At 42.5% G+C, this 15013-nt stretch overlaps 1 protein-coding gene across 2 annotated transcripts in view; it reads left to right on the top strand.

Moving 5' to 3' along the window:
* The window catches only part of ClC-a (chloride channel protein 2), a 625116-nt gene that overhangs the window by 330955 nt on the left and 279148 nt on the right, over window positions 1-15013 (top strand). For both annotated transcript variants that reach the window (XM_067141103.2, XM_067141101.2), the window contains exon 5: window positions 2613-2769. In XM_067141103.2, the coding sequence (XP_066997204.1) occupies window positions 2613-2769 (157 nt within the window). The remainder of the gene's footprint in view (window positions 1-2612; window positions 2770-15013) is intronic.

Raw genomic sequence — 15013 nt, 5'->3', positions numbered from 1 at the left:
TAAAATTGATGCCAAGATGCTCTTTCAATGAGCTTGTATTGATATGGGTTCAACGTGTACCGGCGAATCACTCAAATTGTTGTTTGGTAGCTCAAATAGACGAGATCAACAAGCCAGTGCACGTACGTATTCATTCATCGCCACAGCCGCCGAGAGAGTAGTAGGGGTCAGGTCTGATCAAACGCGGGGCAGCCCTCAAACGCCGAGTTTGTTGCCAAAAATGTTAGTGTCCTTATACTTTCAATCGTATGACGTAAGTATAACTCAAGTTAAGCAGGCAAATATCACGTGTATTTTTGAGGGCTGTAGCTCAAATAGTTCCTGAGTTATGATTTTTACTTTTTGTCTTTTATGGCCACCTAAATGTAAGCATATTTTCAAAGAAACCAAAGATTATACTTAGTTTAAACACTGTCCTACAGAGGATACTGATTGCTTTTTTTCTTGTGGATTTACGTCGCGCCGACACAGATATGTCTTATTGCTACGTAGTTGTTACGAGATAACAACAGCTTTAAAACGGCATATGTCTGAAGGCCCTAAAGAGTTCTTACTCGTTTAGCCGATGTTTAAGTAAAATTTCATTTCCCGCCAACTGCAGAAAACTTTTTGATTTTCTGCAACCTTCGAACGAAGGCAGCTAGGGCGGAGAGGCTTTCACGGCTGGATTCTTTCCATTGCGATGGTGGAAGAAGAGCCGCGAGCGCAGCAATCATCAGCTCAAAGGTGTTGATTCCTTTGTACTGTTTGCTCAGCAGTTTCTAATGAGTTTTTTCAATCAATCATTCAATCAATCTGCATTTAGGGCAGTCGCCCAGGTGGCAGATTCCCTATCTGTTGTTTTCCTAGCCTTTTCTTAAATGATTTTCGTTCGAAATGGTTCGGCCTTCTGTGAGTTTCGACATTAAGAGAAAAGTTTTTTGTATGTTCCAAGCCGACGTATGATACCGATCATGAGGAACTGCATTAAGTGTGTAACTTATGTAGAAAATACAGCGAAGCGAATCAATGAAAGCGGTACAGAGGTGGAAGCCCCACGCAGTGGACCCTCGCAAAAATCCTCGCTAGAGAGGACGGTATGCTGATAATGTTAAGCCGTAAAAATCGAAATGCCAGTGCTAGTTATCTCCAGGTATGTTGAAAATAAAATAACATTGAATGTTTGCATGTATACTATTTCTGCAAGACTCGTGTTCGAGGTCCATATTCCTGCTATGTACTCCGAAAACAACTGCCGAACAGCTTAACGAAGAAATGACGAAATGCGTGTTGCAGAGATCGTTCCGGCTGGCTAAAAGAATCTGGAAACGTGTGGTTTTAACTGATAAAAACAGTTTTGTAACCTTTCCTTGACGCAGAATCCGTGTTCTCCGGGCGGAAACAGAAAAGTTTCTATCGGCTTGTACCAGCAGTTCAACAAAGTGGTGAGTCTGTCATGGAATAGGATTGCGACTCATCCAAAGGACCTAGTGAAGTTAACTTCGTTGATGGATCCAGGAATAGCGCTCCATATTGCGAAACCACGGAGAATATTATGCTGCCTTTTGTCATAGAACTCGTGGGGGAGAAAGCTTCTTGATCTAACAGAATAATGTGCCTTATCACAAGTCCCGTCAAATAATGTAGTGGTTTGTTGATAACGACGTCGAGATGCTACCTTGGCCAGCACAAAGCCCAAACCTCAATCCTATTGAGAATATCCGAAACACCATGGCGCAGAGATTGGCCAGGAAGGAGCCTTGAACAAGAACGAGCAGCGGGTCATGGTCGCCCAGCTGTAGACGTACATTACAAACGACGAGTGCATGAAGTTACTTGATTCCATGCCAAAGCGAATTAAGGAGTGTAAAAGAGCCAGAGGTGGATATATTGACAGTTAGAGAGGTGTTTTCACGCGTAAACATGTAAAATCCGCATAGCTTGACTTTTGTTTTTTCGAACACTGTATAGTACTCTATGCGGCAAAATAAACAGTAGTGAAATTAAAAATATGCCCTGAAGATCAAGTTACGCCATTATAATATGCAAGGTGACGATGACAACACGTTTGTAACTGCGTCAGTAAGGCAAAATGTGCACCCACATGTCTCACGTATTGTTCATAACGGTCGTGTAGATTGTCGAACGTGTTCATGAACAAAGTTTGCCGCAAGTACACAACAAATTACTATTCTACGGGAACATTCCTAAGAGGCATCTGAAAACTAATTACTTCAGCATAAGAGCATATGCGGCATGCGATCCGGGGAGTGGGAAGGATACGGCATTTCCGTTCCTCGGTAAACTAAGTGATCTCCAAAGTGTTGTTGCAGAAGGGCAATGTGGGCTGTAGCTCCACCTTCTTACGTTCCTGGCTACATTCAATACAGTGTGATGTTCAAAGCATGTTTGTTTTGCCGCGCACCATATTGGTAGTATGTGAAGGTGAATGCTGATCTAAGTTGAAGGTGCTAGTTGATCTACATGCTCTACATTTGAAATTGCTCTTCATATTGTAAGGACGAGAAGCAGGAATTATTTATCTAGCACCAATTAGAAGTAAGTTTTTACTTAACGTGCATAGCATGTGAGATGTACATTTTTGGTAAATGAAAACTGTTTCTTTGATACAGGGCCCCTTTGTCCACATCGCCAGTATAGTGGCCACGTTGCTGTCCAAGCTAGTGACATCTTTCCAGGGAATTTACGAGAATGAATCGCGGAGCTGTGACATGCTAGCTGCAGCGTGTGCGGTCGGTGTTGCCAGCTGTTTTGCTGCTCCAATTGGAGGTAAATTAAATTTATACTACATTGTCTTAAATTAATTCATAAATCGCCGAAACGGCTGTGTCAGATTCACTCAATTCTTCAATATTCTTATCGAGGGCAGCAAGAGTTTAGGGTTCCGAGAGTTTTGTTTAGAACCTTCCAAACTCTCTTTACACAGATTGGACATACCCTCATTAGTAGCAGTTATAAGTAAACAATAACAAAAAATGCACATTTAAAGCCTTGATGAATTCAGATAATATGATATCTTACAGACATATACTCCAATAAACAGATTTATTTATCTATCTATCTATCTATCTCTATCTCTATATACACCGCAGGAAAAACATGCAACATCCTCAAGCACAAGGTCATTTTATTCACAAGCGTTGTGACAGGTAGTTTATCATTGAAAGTGTATATGATTACGAATTCAGACCAAATGAAACACACACGTCACAGTAAAGGATGCCCAAACTGTCGCATCAATACACAATGTACTCCCCTCTGGCGGAAATGCAGCGTGTATTTGCGCATGCAAACGATCCTAAAGGTATCGAATGGCGTCCTGCGATAGATTTTCTCAAGCATCTTGCACCTTTTGATGCAATTCGGCAATTGTTCTTGAAGGCTCCGGAGAACGCGTGAGTTCCAGCTTCATCATATCCCATACATGATCAATTGGCGAGAGATCCGGTGATCTAGCTAGCCAGGGCACTTGTTATACACCAAGTAGAGCACGTCGCATTGCAGCAGCTGTATGTGGACGTGCATTGTTCTGCCGAAAAAGCACATCACCTTCCTCTCTAAGAAATGCCAGTAGCACGAGACAACAACCTGTGCAATGTAGCGGGCACTGGTTACGTTGCTCTGCAGAAACACCAACCGTGATGGCGAGTTGTAACTGATGGCCCCCCACACCATGAAACCTAGGGTGGGGCCTGGGTGTCATGGGCGAATGCACTCTGGAATAGGCTCCTCGCCAGGTCTGCACTGTACACGTGCACGTCAATCACTTGCATACAACAGAAGAACCTACTGCCGTTACTGAAGACAACAAATCGCCATTTCCTTCTCTAGTCGACACTTTCTCGACACCAGTGTAGCCGTGCTTGGCGGTGTCGTGGTGTCGGTGGTAGCCTGGCCAGAAGCACACGTGATCATAATCCTGCTGCAAGCAGACGTTCCCAATGGTCTTCGGTGACACAGCAGGTGCAACATGTGACCGGATTTCGTTCCTGGATGATGTTCGGTCGGCCACCACTGCTCTCACAATGCGTCAATCTTGACATACAGCTGTACTGCACGGTCGTCCGGAGTTTGGTCTATGGGTGTGGGAATGTTCCACAGGCCACTGCTGAAAGCATAGACACACTACCAATACATTATACCCAATACGTGCAGCATTCCGTCTATACGTCCACCCAGCTTACCGCAGGCCCACAGTGCGATCCCGTTCAAATGGCTGCAGTTGTTCAACAGGAGCACGTACTCGTCGGCGGCGCATGATTGTACATGGAGTGTCGAATGGACTTATTCACATATTATGTCAAATGCAAGTAACTATGTCAAGGAAAATCAGACATACGTTTCGTTCATGTCCAGACGAGAACCACACAGACATGTCTGTTTCATTGCATCCAGAGTCTGTGTTGTCTACAGGGCGGGTCACAGTTCACGATCGGGAATGTTTAATGTTATTGTATTGAAACAAGAAGCAACATGAAAGGCAAACAATTGTATTCAACAGAAAAAAATAAATGCAAGAATGGAATGACAGAAATGAGCGTTCTTACATATTTGAAGCTCTCTCCGTATGCTGACCATCATTCTCGGTGCAGAGTTGGATTCACTGCCATGTGCGTCTGATTGCCCGGCGCAGCAGTTCGGGTGATCATTCTCAGGGTACAGGTAATCTCTTCTCTCAGCTCTTCAACGAAAGTCATACGAGTTGCGCAAATATTTTCCTTTAAGAAGGACCACAGCCAGTTATCGTACGTTCTTAAGTCCGGGCTTCTGGGTGGCCATATCAGAGGCCCTTCACGTCCAATCCATAACGGAAACTGGTTGTTCAACCGGTCTCGGACAGGAGTCCATAGTGTCCAGGGGCACCATCCTGTTGCATAAGTACGTCGTTCAGCAGGCCAGCTTTGTCGAGTTCAGGTAATAGCCAGTGAAATAACATATGGTGGTACGATTACCCTGTCACAGACCCATCGAAGAAATGTGGCCCGAAGAAAAGGTCACTGGTAACACCAGACTATACCATAATATGAGGAGGATGTTGCTTAATTTAATCATAATAATGAGGGTTGTCTTTTGCCCAGATATAATCATTTCGATACCGGGAGCTAAGATAAACAGCATATCCTTACGGCGTGTCGCTAATGGTGGAAAAGCTGCAAGCAATTTCGCACGAATCACGTCGCGTATTCGTATCGTGATCACTTAACTCATTGACGCTGCCGGGTCGAAATTCTTCATCCAACGACGCATAGAGGTCCTGGGAATGTTCATGCCCGCCGACTACTTCCTTGTCGATTTTGCTGGTAAACGAAGCACTGTTGAATGTAAGCATCCAGTGACTTCATTATCGTTGTCATATTTCTTGGGTCTTTCACTGCGTGGTGCATCAGACACAGACCCAGTTGCCAAGGTATTTCTTTACAGTTTCCGACGATTAGCCTCCGTTGGGGCTTCTGTACCGAAGCGATTAAAAAAATGTTCCCTAATTTCATCACATGTCTCACCCGTTCGTTCCTTTTCATGCACCCATATGCTAAGAAGAAGACGTTCTTAAATTGTGAATCTTCTTGTATCCGCCATTATAACACAAATGTTTACAACAGTATCACCTTGGTAGCAGTCGGCAGAACCACAAGCAAAAGAGAACACGATCACATACCGTATTTTCATGAAGTGATGCATAGCAATTATCGCTTGAATTGTTGTAATTTGAGTGACCTCTAGCAGAAGACAGACGTGCTACGGGGAGAGTTCAACATTATTCTCAACATAGAACATATTTCGAGATACATGTAACCGCGAAACTATATGTTAAGTTGCTTGAAATACTTTCCGATCGTGCCTTCTGGCCCATTCTGTAGATGAGGAAGTTGGTTTAAAGTCGCTACATACATACATACTTACTTACTTACTTACATACCTACCTACCTACCTACCTACCTACCTACCTACCTACCTACCTACCTACCTACCTACCTACCTACCTACCTACCTACCTACCTACCTACCTACCTACCTACCTACCTACCTACCTACCTACCTACCTACCTACCTACCTACCTACCTACCTACCTACCTACCTACCTACCTACCTACCTACCTACCTACCTACCTACCTACCTACCTACCTACCTACCTACCTACCTACCTACCTACCTACCTACCTACCTACCTACCTACCTACCTACCTACCTACCTACCTACCTACCTACCTACCTACCTACCTACCTACCTACCTACCTACCTACCTACCTACCTACCTACCTACCTACCTACCTACCTACCTACCTACCTACCTACCTACCTACCTACCTACCTACCTACCTACCTACCTACCTACCTACCTACCTACCTACCTACCTACCTACCTACCTACCTACCTACCTACCTACCTACCTACCTACCTACCTACCTACCTACCTACCTACCTACCTACCTACCTACCTACCTACCTACCTACCTACCTACCTACCTACCTACCTACCTACCTACCTACCTACCTACCTACCTACCTACCTACCTACCTACCTACCTACCTACCTACCTACCTACCTACCTACCTACCTACCTACCTACCTACCTACCTACCTACCTACCTACCTACCTACCTACCTACCTACCTACCTACCTACCTACCTACCTACCTACCTACCTACCTACCTACCTACCTACCTACCTACCTACCTACCTACCTACCTACCTACCTACCTACCTACCTACCTACCTACCTACCTACCTACCTACCTACCTACCTACCTACCTACCTACCTACCTACCTACCTACCTACCTACCTACCTACCTACCTACCTACCTACCTACCTACCTACCTACCTACCTACCTACCTACCTACCTACCTACCTACCTACCTACCTACCTACCTACCTACCTACCTACCTACCTACCTACCTACCTACCTACCTACCTACCTACCTACCTACCTACCTACCTACCTACCTTGATATCCACGATGCATGTTTTAAACAATTGTCACTAAAATCCGCTCCAGTATCAAATTGATTGGCAGAAATGGAAGGTGCCAAATTTTGCAACTGGTAACATTCCAAGCATCATTCGCTTCAGAAAACGTTGTTTTGGAATTAGAAGGGTCCATAAGTTGTCCGATAAGAGAAGGGTTTCGACAGGTGCGGCCGTGACGAGATTGGCACCCTGCGTTACGAGATTCCCATCAGCTGATTTGTCACTTAATCTCCAAATGTCCGGCTCCATGGTTAAATGGTTAGCGTGCTGACCTTTTGTTCCAGGGGTCCCGGGTTCGATTCCCGGCAGGGTCGGGAATTTTAACCACCATTGGTTAATTTCGCTGGCACTGGGGCTGGGTGTATGTGTCGTCTTCATCATCATTTCATCCTCATCATGACGCGCAGGTCGCCTACGGGAGTCAAATAAAAAGACCTGCACATGGCGAGCCGAACATGTCCTCGGACACTCCCGGCACTAAAACGCCATAGCCATTTAATTTTTTTTAATTTCCAAATGGTATTTCTTCATCAGTTTTCGTAATGAAACTTTGTGTTTTGTGTTTTTCGCTTCTTACATTCCCTAAGCTACGAAATTCAGAGATTCGACCAACCGAAAGTGTACATTCGTAGCTATTCGTACCGTGCAGTAACGGTACTGTAATAGTATTACCATACAATCGTACAGGAGGGCGCGTAATGTTAGCTGAACAATTCCGTCTGATATCCTAACACATACAGAGAACAGATAATCAGCAAAGTCATTATAACGAAGTCACAACATTCCTGCAATGCATGCAACACATACAACAATCACGAGCAATAATACTGTACATGTAGGCATATGCAGGGAACGGCAATAAATAATCACGGATTATTGCTCCTAAACCTGGTCTGGTTTAACCCTCAGTTACCCAAGTCATATTTCAAGAACATACGTAACCCACGTCCGGTCTGAAAGGCCTCTATGTACCTTAGCATACCACAAACAATGAATGAGCCCAAAATGAAAGTCTACATTCTAGAACATTTATATACTGAAATTACATACACAAGAAATATCATATAGGCTACACTTTTCATACTAAATACTTAGTTACCGGATGAGACGATTTCTTTGAAAATCTCACAATGTAAATTCAAGAAATTCGGAACAAAGATTGAGATGATTTATTATTATTGATTGGTTTAGCAAGGTAAGGACGAAACAACGTGACATACTAACAAGAAAATTTCAGGAAATATGTAGTAAACAAATCATGAAATACAAATAAATCCACCGGGCGAGTTGGCCGTCCAGTTGGGGCGCGCAGCTGTGAGCATGCATCCGGGAGATAGTACCTTCGAACCCACTGTCGGCAGCCCTGAAGATGGTTCTCCGTGGTTTCCCATTTTCACACCAGGCAAATGCTGGTGCTGTACCGTAATTAAGGCCAGGGCCGCTTCCTTCCCACTCCTACGCCTTTCCTATCCCATCGTCGCCTTAAGACCCATCTGTGTCGGAGCGACGTAAAACAAATTCCAATCTTTTGACCATATGCCACTGTTGACTATACTGCTGACTGAAGGTTGAATGTTACCTTCAACAAAATGAGTTCGCATTCTTAATCACTAATGCTTATAACTCATCACTGCATTCTCGAATCGTTCCCTAATTGCACTTCCGAAATTTTCATGAGCGGTGTTCGCTGTATAACGTAATGTTGATGCCCTCGTCCGGTCTGGCAGGCCACGAACACGACGCTTTCCTCTGGTCACAATAAACGAGACCGAGCGTGAGTTGGCCGTACGGTTAAGGTCGCGTGGCTTGGGAGATAGTGGGTTCGAACCGCACTGTCTGTAGCCCTGAGGATGGTCTTCCTTGGTTTCCAATTTTCACTCCAGGAAAATGCTAGGGCTGTACCTTAATTTAGGCCACGGCCGCTTCCTTCCCACTCCTAGCCCTTTGCTATCCCTTCGTCGCCATCTGTATCGGTGCAACGTAAAGCAACTTGTAAAAAAATAGGTGCTATAAACTAGAGAAAAATCACTGTTGCCACCCGCGCGGTCTCGAAGACCGGTCCTGGGTTCTTGTGCGTTAAAAGCAAACTGTGAAAGTCCGAGTGTTTCTATCAAATATAGGCTAAATATCGAAATAATGACAATACTAAGAGACATACAAACACAGTACATAACAGTCGCGGAAGTACAGCAAGTAGAACAAACTTCAATTCACTGCTTGGACTGCTTTTTTTTTATTAGTAGGCATGGGTTCGATCCTCTCCAAATCGTGTTCCATCCCACCATGTGCATCGTTGCTCATTCCCTGCACTGTCCTCATGTGAGGAGGTTGAATTTGAACTCCCAGGATGAATTATTATAATGTCCCCATCAGCGTCAGTTAATCCACACTGGAAAAATCTCATCTTTGCGACTGTGGTCCTTCCCTGACTTTGATTAGTCACACAGGCTTTGTTCTTCGGAGTTTGTGCGACGACCTAGAATGTGTGTTTCAAACACGCGCTCAACACACACAGAAAAAATGAAATGGCGTATGGCTTTTAGTGCCGGGAGTGTCCGAGGTCAAGTTCGGCTCGCCAGGTGCAGGTCTTTTGATTTGACCCCCTAGGCGACCTGCGCGTCGTAATCGTAATGAGGATGAAATGATGATGAAGACAACACATACACCCAGCCCCCGTCCCAGGGAAATTAACCAATGATGGTTAAAATTCCCGACTCTGCCGAAAATCGAACCCGGGACCCCTGTGGCCGAAAGCCAGCACGCTAACCATTTAGCCATGGAGCCGGACACACACACAGAAGTAATACAACACGAAACTTGACTTTTTAAACCTAACACTGAGCCAAACCTAAATATTAAACTGAACTGATTAGGACACTAAGATACGACTATGGCTCGGAAGTTGAGGGAAAATCCCCTTTTTCCCCCGACTGTCCGAAGATGAGGCCCAATATATGTTCATTCCTGTGTCATTGCAGGCCAGAAAATGGTGGATTTTATCTGTCCTTTTTAGCCATATTTTAGGTCTTAACGACTTTTTTTTTTGCAACTTAACCTTCTTTCGACTACATTTTTCTACCGAGCTCGATAGCTGCAGTCGCTTAAGTGCGGCCAGTATCCAGTAATCGGGAGATAGTGGGTTCGAACCGCACTGTCGGCAGCCCTGAAGATAGTTTTCCGTGTTTCCCATTTTCACACCAGGCAAATGCTGGGGCTGTACCTTAATTAAAGCCACGGCCGCTTCCTTCCCACTCCTAGGCCTTTCCTGTCCCATCGTCGCCGTAAGACATATCTGTGTTGGTGCAGCGTAAAGCAAATAGCAAAAAGAAAAAAAACTTTTTTACTGCCCATTCTCAATCCATTCTTCATCCATCACCTCTTAAACCTCCTTCGTCCAGTAGCAGACCTGGGAAGAGAGGAAATACAATGAAACTAGTGGCTGAAAAATCTAGGGGTATCAAAGATAAATGAAATACTGAAAGGAGAACATTTCGACGGGTTTTTGAAGACGAACGCCTTACAAACCCTGAACATTCGTTGATGTGGAGGGAAGTTTCTCACCGTGCTGTCTGAAAACCGACGATCCTTTAGAGCTAAGAACCTCGAGATGACTGCAATGCCAACTGAGGTAAGTTTCTGTAACCCTAGTGTTGTGATGAAGCCAAATATGATTCATTTATACTATATTTTAGTTTATTTCTCCAGGATGTCCATTACGGGTTCGCTGAATTCATTGTAGGCGAAACACAATATTTCATTCTAAATTCTGCAAGTACGTTTTTAACAAACACGAAATTCCTTTCACAAATTATGTTAATCTAAGAATATATAATGGCTGAAAGAAGAAGGATTTCACTCATATTTTTGCACTGTATGTTGCATACCACCAGAATTTTGCATTTTTAAACATTATATTCCTTCATTAAATATGTAAAAAAAACTAAAATTATGAATACATTTGGACTGCATTTTTATGTCTTTTTTGCCAATTTCAGGTCCTTCTTTTTGGATACTTTTAGGTCCTACTTATAACGTACGAATCAACGGGAATAGCAGTAAAATTAGTACCACATAATAATGAACAAGGGACGCAGGTAATGTGATGTACACTTCTATTCCAACCGGAAAAGCGACTGAATTACGTGGAAAGGAGCGATCGCAGCGCTCAAATATCGAAAACACTTCTCGTATTGGACAACCTTTAAATATACATATTTCTTTTCTCTGGTTTCAAGAATATAAAACATAACTAAAGAATAAGATGAAGGTAATTGCTTCTGGGCATGCTGGTGGAGTAGTTAGTAAGAATTTTGAAGGGTTTAGTGACTCGTTAAAGAATGAAGTGACACTCCACTTGCAAAATGCTGATGGCTTTGTTCTGTGCGAAATTGAAAAGCACATATCCTCAAATTATATTAACTTGTAGCTAGGACTCTTGAATGACTTAACGTATTTCACCCAATCAATGTAAATCGATCAAGCTATAAAAATGTTCCGTCTATGAGGGGGTGGAGAAAGCACAAAAATTGCCCGACTTTAAAACTTGTTGATGAGACTCAATTTTTTAAAATAATTTATTGTATAGTTCCGCCAACTATCCGACTCGTTGGCTGATTGGTCAGCGTACTGGCCTTCGATTCAGAGGGTCCCGGGTTCGATTCCCGGCTGGATCGGGGGTTTTAATCCCTTCTGATTAATTCTTCTGGCTGGGGGCTGGGTGTTTGTGTCCGTTCCAACACTCTCCTCTTCATATTCACACAGCACACTACACTACCAACCACCACAGAAACACGCAATAGTGATTACATCCCTCCATATAGGGTTGGCGTCAGGAAGAGCATCCGGCCGTAAAACAAGGTCAAGTCCACCCTGTGCGACACAGTTCGCACTCGCGACCCCACAGATGTGGGAAAAGCGGTAGGAAAACGAGATAGTTCCACCAACCCAATTCAATTCAATTCTATTCTATTTTATTCATAATGATTATGTTAAACGTTCATTTTAAACTTCTATGACATGTTTCGGCCCTTTTGTGCCCATCTTCAGCTAAAATCAGAAATGTTTGGTCTTAGAAAAGTGATACGTTATGAACAAAAATACACATTAAAAACACACCTAATTATAAATTAAAATGAAGTGCAACGTTTAAAACTTTGCATGGTATTTTTTGATTTAAAATGTTAAATCTATGAACGTTATGCTAGTCGAACTCATATAAATCTTCGTAAAGAAGTTGCCAAGATCTAACAAGACAGAGAAAAACGGAAGATGTTAGTTCATATTACTACCTCCCCCCGGGCCGAGTGGCTCAGACGGTTGAGGCGCTGGCCTTCTGACCCCAACTTGGCAGGTTCGATCCTGGCTCAGTCCGGTGGTATTTGAAGGTGCTCAAATACGTCAGCCTCGTGTCGGTAGATGTACTGGCACGTAAAGGAACACCTGCGGGACTAGATTCCGGCATCTCGGCGTCTCCGAAAACCGTAAAGGTAGTTAGTGAGGCGTAAAGCCAATAACATTATTATTGCTTCTCGTCGCTCGAACTTCCCCTCACCAGAACCAGTTCAAGAACTCGCTCGCTGAGACGCACATGAACATCGGGGACGTAAGGTTTTGTCTTCAATCATTCACTATATATTTTATAATCACATTAGTTATCGCAACTCTTCGTAATATCATCTTTCCATCCTTGCGTCGCCTTCAATGTGCATACCTGCCAACTTTCCCGATTTAGGCGGGAGACTCCCGATTTTCGAGAGTTTTTCCCGCCTCCCGATTATTCCATTATTTCTCCCGATTTTAGCTTTTTTTGGTGAACTTCAAACATTTGTTTTCACATCCCGCCATTTCAGTTTTTTACGCCAGTGGCCGGAAGTTCTTCGCTCATTGGCTGCTTTCAAATAAAATATCGACGTTTATTAATGCGAGAAATGTGCGCGAATGTGCGATGTTTATTGAAACCTGTATATCGATTGTCAATCTCTCGTTCTCGCGTACTCTGTTCGTGTTCGTTCGCATCAGTCTAGTCGATTCCATTCTCTTTGGTCAATTCCAGAGACTAGTCGCTAGATATTGAGTCTCACCAAATACAGTACTGTATTTGGTCTTACTTAGTAACTCAGTGACAGAATTTCAATGATAACGACTACTGACATTTCTAGAGATTTTGGGAGCCATTTGGAGAAAAAATTGACTAATTTTAATTTATCTCAATATAAATAAAATAAGAGTTTTGTCTGTACATTGCTCAGAATTTTAAAAAAAATATATATTTCCGTACCGGTCGTGACCATAGTAACAAGGGGAAATGCACGTTTTAATTTTCCGTAATTTCTGTCTGTATGTAATGTAATGTAATGTAATGTAATGTAATGTATGTATGTATCTATGTGCGTACGCACGCTCATCACGAGAAAACGGCTGAAGAGAATTTAATGAAACTCGGTATATAACGTCGGGGAATAAGTCGCTACAATCTAGGCCATACATAATTTTATTCACGCTCAGTGAAATGGTAGTTTAGGGGAAGGCCTAAAATGTATTTCTCAAATATGTATGTTTTTATTGGCCATATCTATAAATACTGCATAATTAAAGTTATATATTTTTAAATTTCCTATCAATTATATCTTACATTTTTACTGTACTGGCTATAGAGAGAGATTCATGAATTTGGATTTTTTTTTTTTTTTTTTTTTTTTTTTTTTTTTTTTTTTTTTTTTTTTTTTTTGCTAAGTCCATATCAGCGCCGAGGTACGAGAAAATGTGTGAACAGAATTTTGTGTAAAGTCGGGGAATATGGAACTACAGTCTACACTACAAATAATTTTATTCACTCTGTTCGAAATGGTAGTTTAGGGGAAGGTGCCAAAAATGTAATTTTTAATTGCCTGTCTTACTGGTCATATTGAAAAGTACTACATAACAAAAGTTATAGAGAATACAATTTCCGATTACTTATGTCTTATTTAGTTTCGCAAGAGACAGTTGTCATGATTGATCCGTATTGAAACTGACTTAAGCAAATTATCACAAAATAATTTATTCTATTATCACCACCTATTCCGTACAAGCCACGTGCTTCCTGGATGAAATCTCCATAATACTGTATACACTTCTCAGGCACATGTTTCGCCCATTGTTAAGGGCATCAGCCTGTAGGTAACCTTAAGGTCAAATGTCTGAAACATTATCTATTCATACATGGATTACAATGAAAAATATGTTTCACATTAATGAGAAAAAAGTCATGAAGGAACGATTGGTTGAATAATAACACAAGAGGGAGTCATGAAAGAAAGGACGACTCACTTTACATTACATCCTCTAATATCACAGATTCGGAAGAAAACTAAATGTGAAGGCCTCCAATATAGATAGCTCATAAAATTGATCAACAAGAACATTACATTGACCATTGTTTGTTGTGATGTGCTTTGTTTATTCTGCTGTCATTTATCTCCGATAGATGGGATTACTGCTGTGTATCGAGTATAACAGCCTGCCTGAATATTGGCGGGAGGTAGCTGGGGAGTTCTTCTTTAGTATGCCATTCCTCTGGTTCATAAAGTTTCTGATACTGCTGGTACGTAACACACTGGATAATCATAGTATTCCAGGTATTCGATCCCTACTCTGAAGCAGTGATTAGAATGAGCAGTGTGCACACTTAAATGGAATAATTACACAGGAGTGTTCGCGATTGTCTGCAGCCTGGTCATTCAAGCTCTGAAACTTTGAACTGTTAGATCGACACCGTAGTACTTTTCGCTAAAAGTGAGAAAATGTGCTGTTTCCATTTGATCGAAGATATCATACGACAGCATTTCTCTTAATCAAGACATTCATACTGGTGGCATTGTAATGATCTATGTTGACTTCAGTTGGGAAAACTATAAGGGCAGTCTTTCTGAGAATTCCGTGGCGAAGCTCAGGGTACATCAGCTAGTTATTTGATACAAACAGCATTGCGTTTCGCATAATCTCACGGGCGCTTGATGCAATATGTTAATCTATGCATTTGCTAAGTGATGGCATGT

Source organism: Anabrus simplex, chromosome 2 (assembly GCF_040414725.1).
Source record: "Anabrus simplex isolate iqAnaSimp1 chromosome 2, ASM4041472v1, whole genome shotgun sequence".
Classification (NCBI taxonomy): Eukaryota; Metazoa; Arthropoda; class Insecta; order Orthoptera; family Tettigoniidae; genus Anabrus; species Anabrus simplex.
This window is presented reverse-complemented; position numbering and strand designations above follow the sequence as displayed.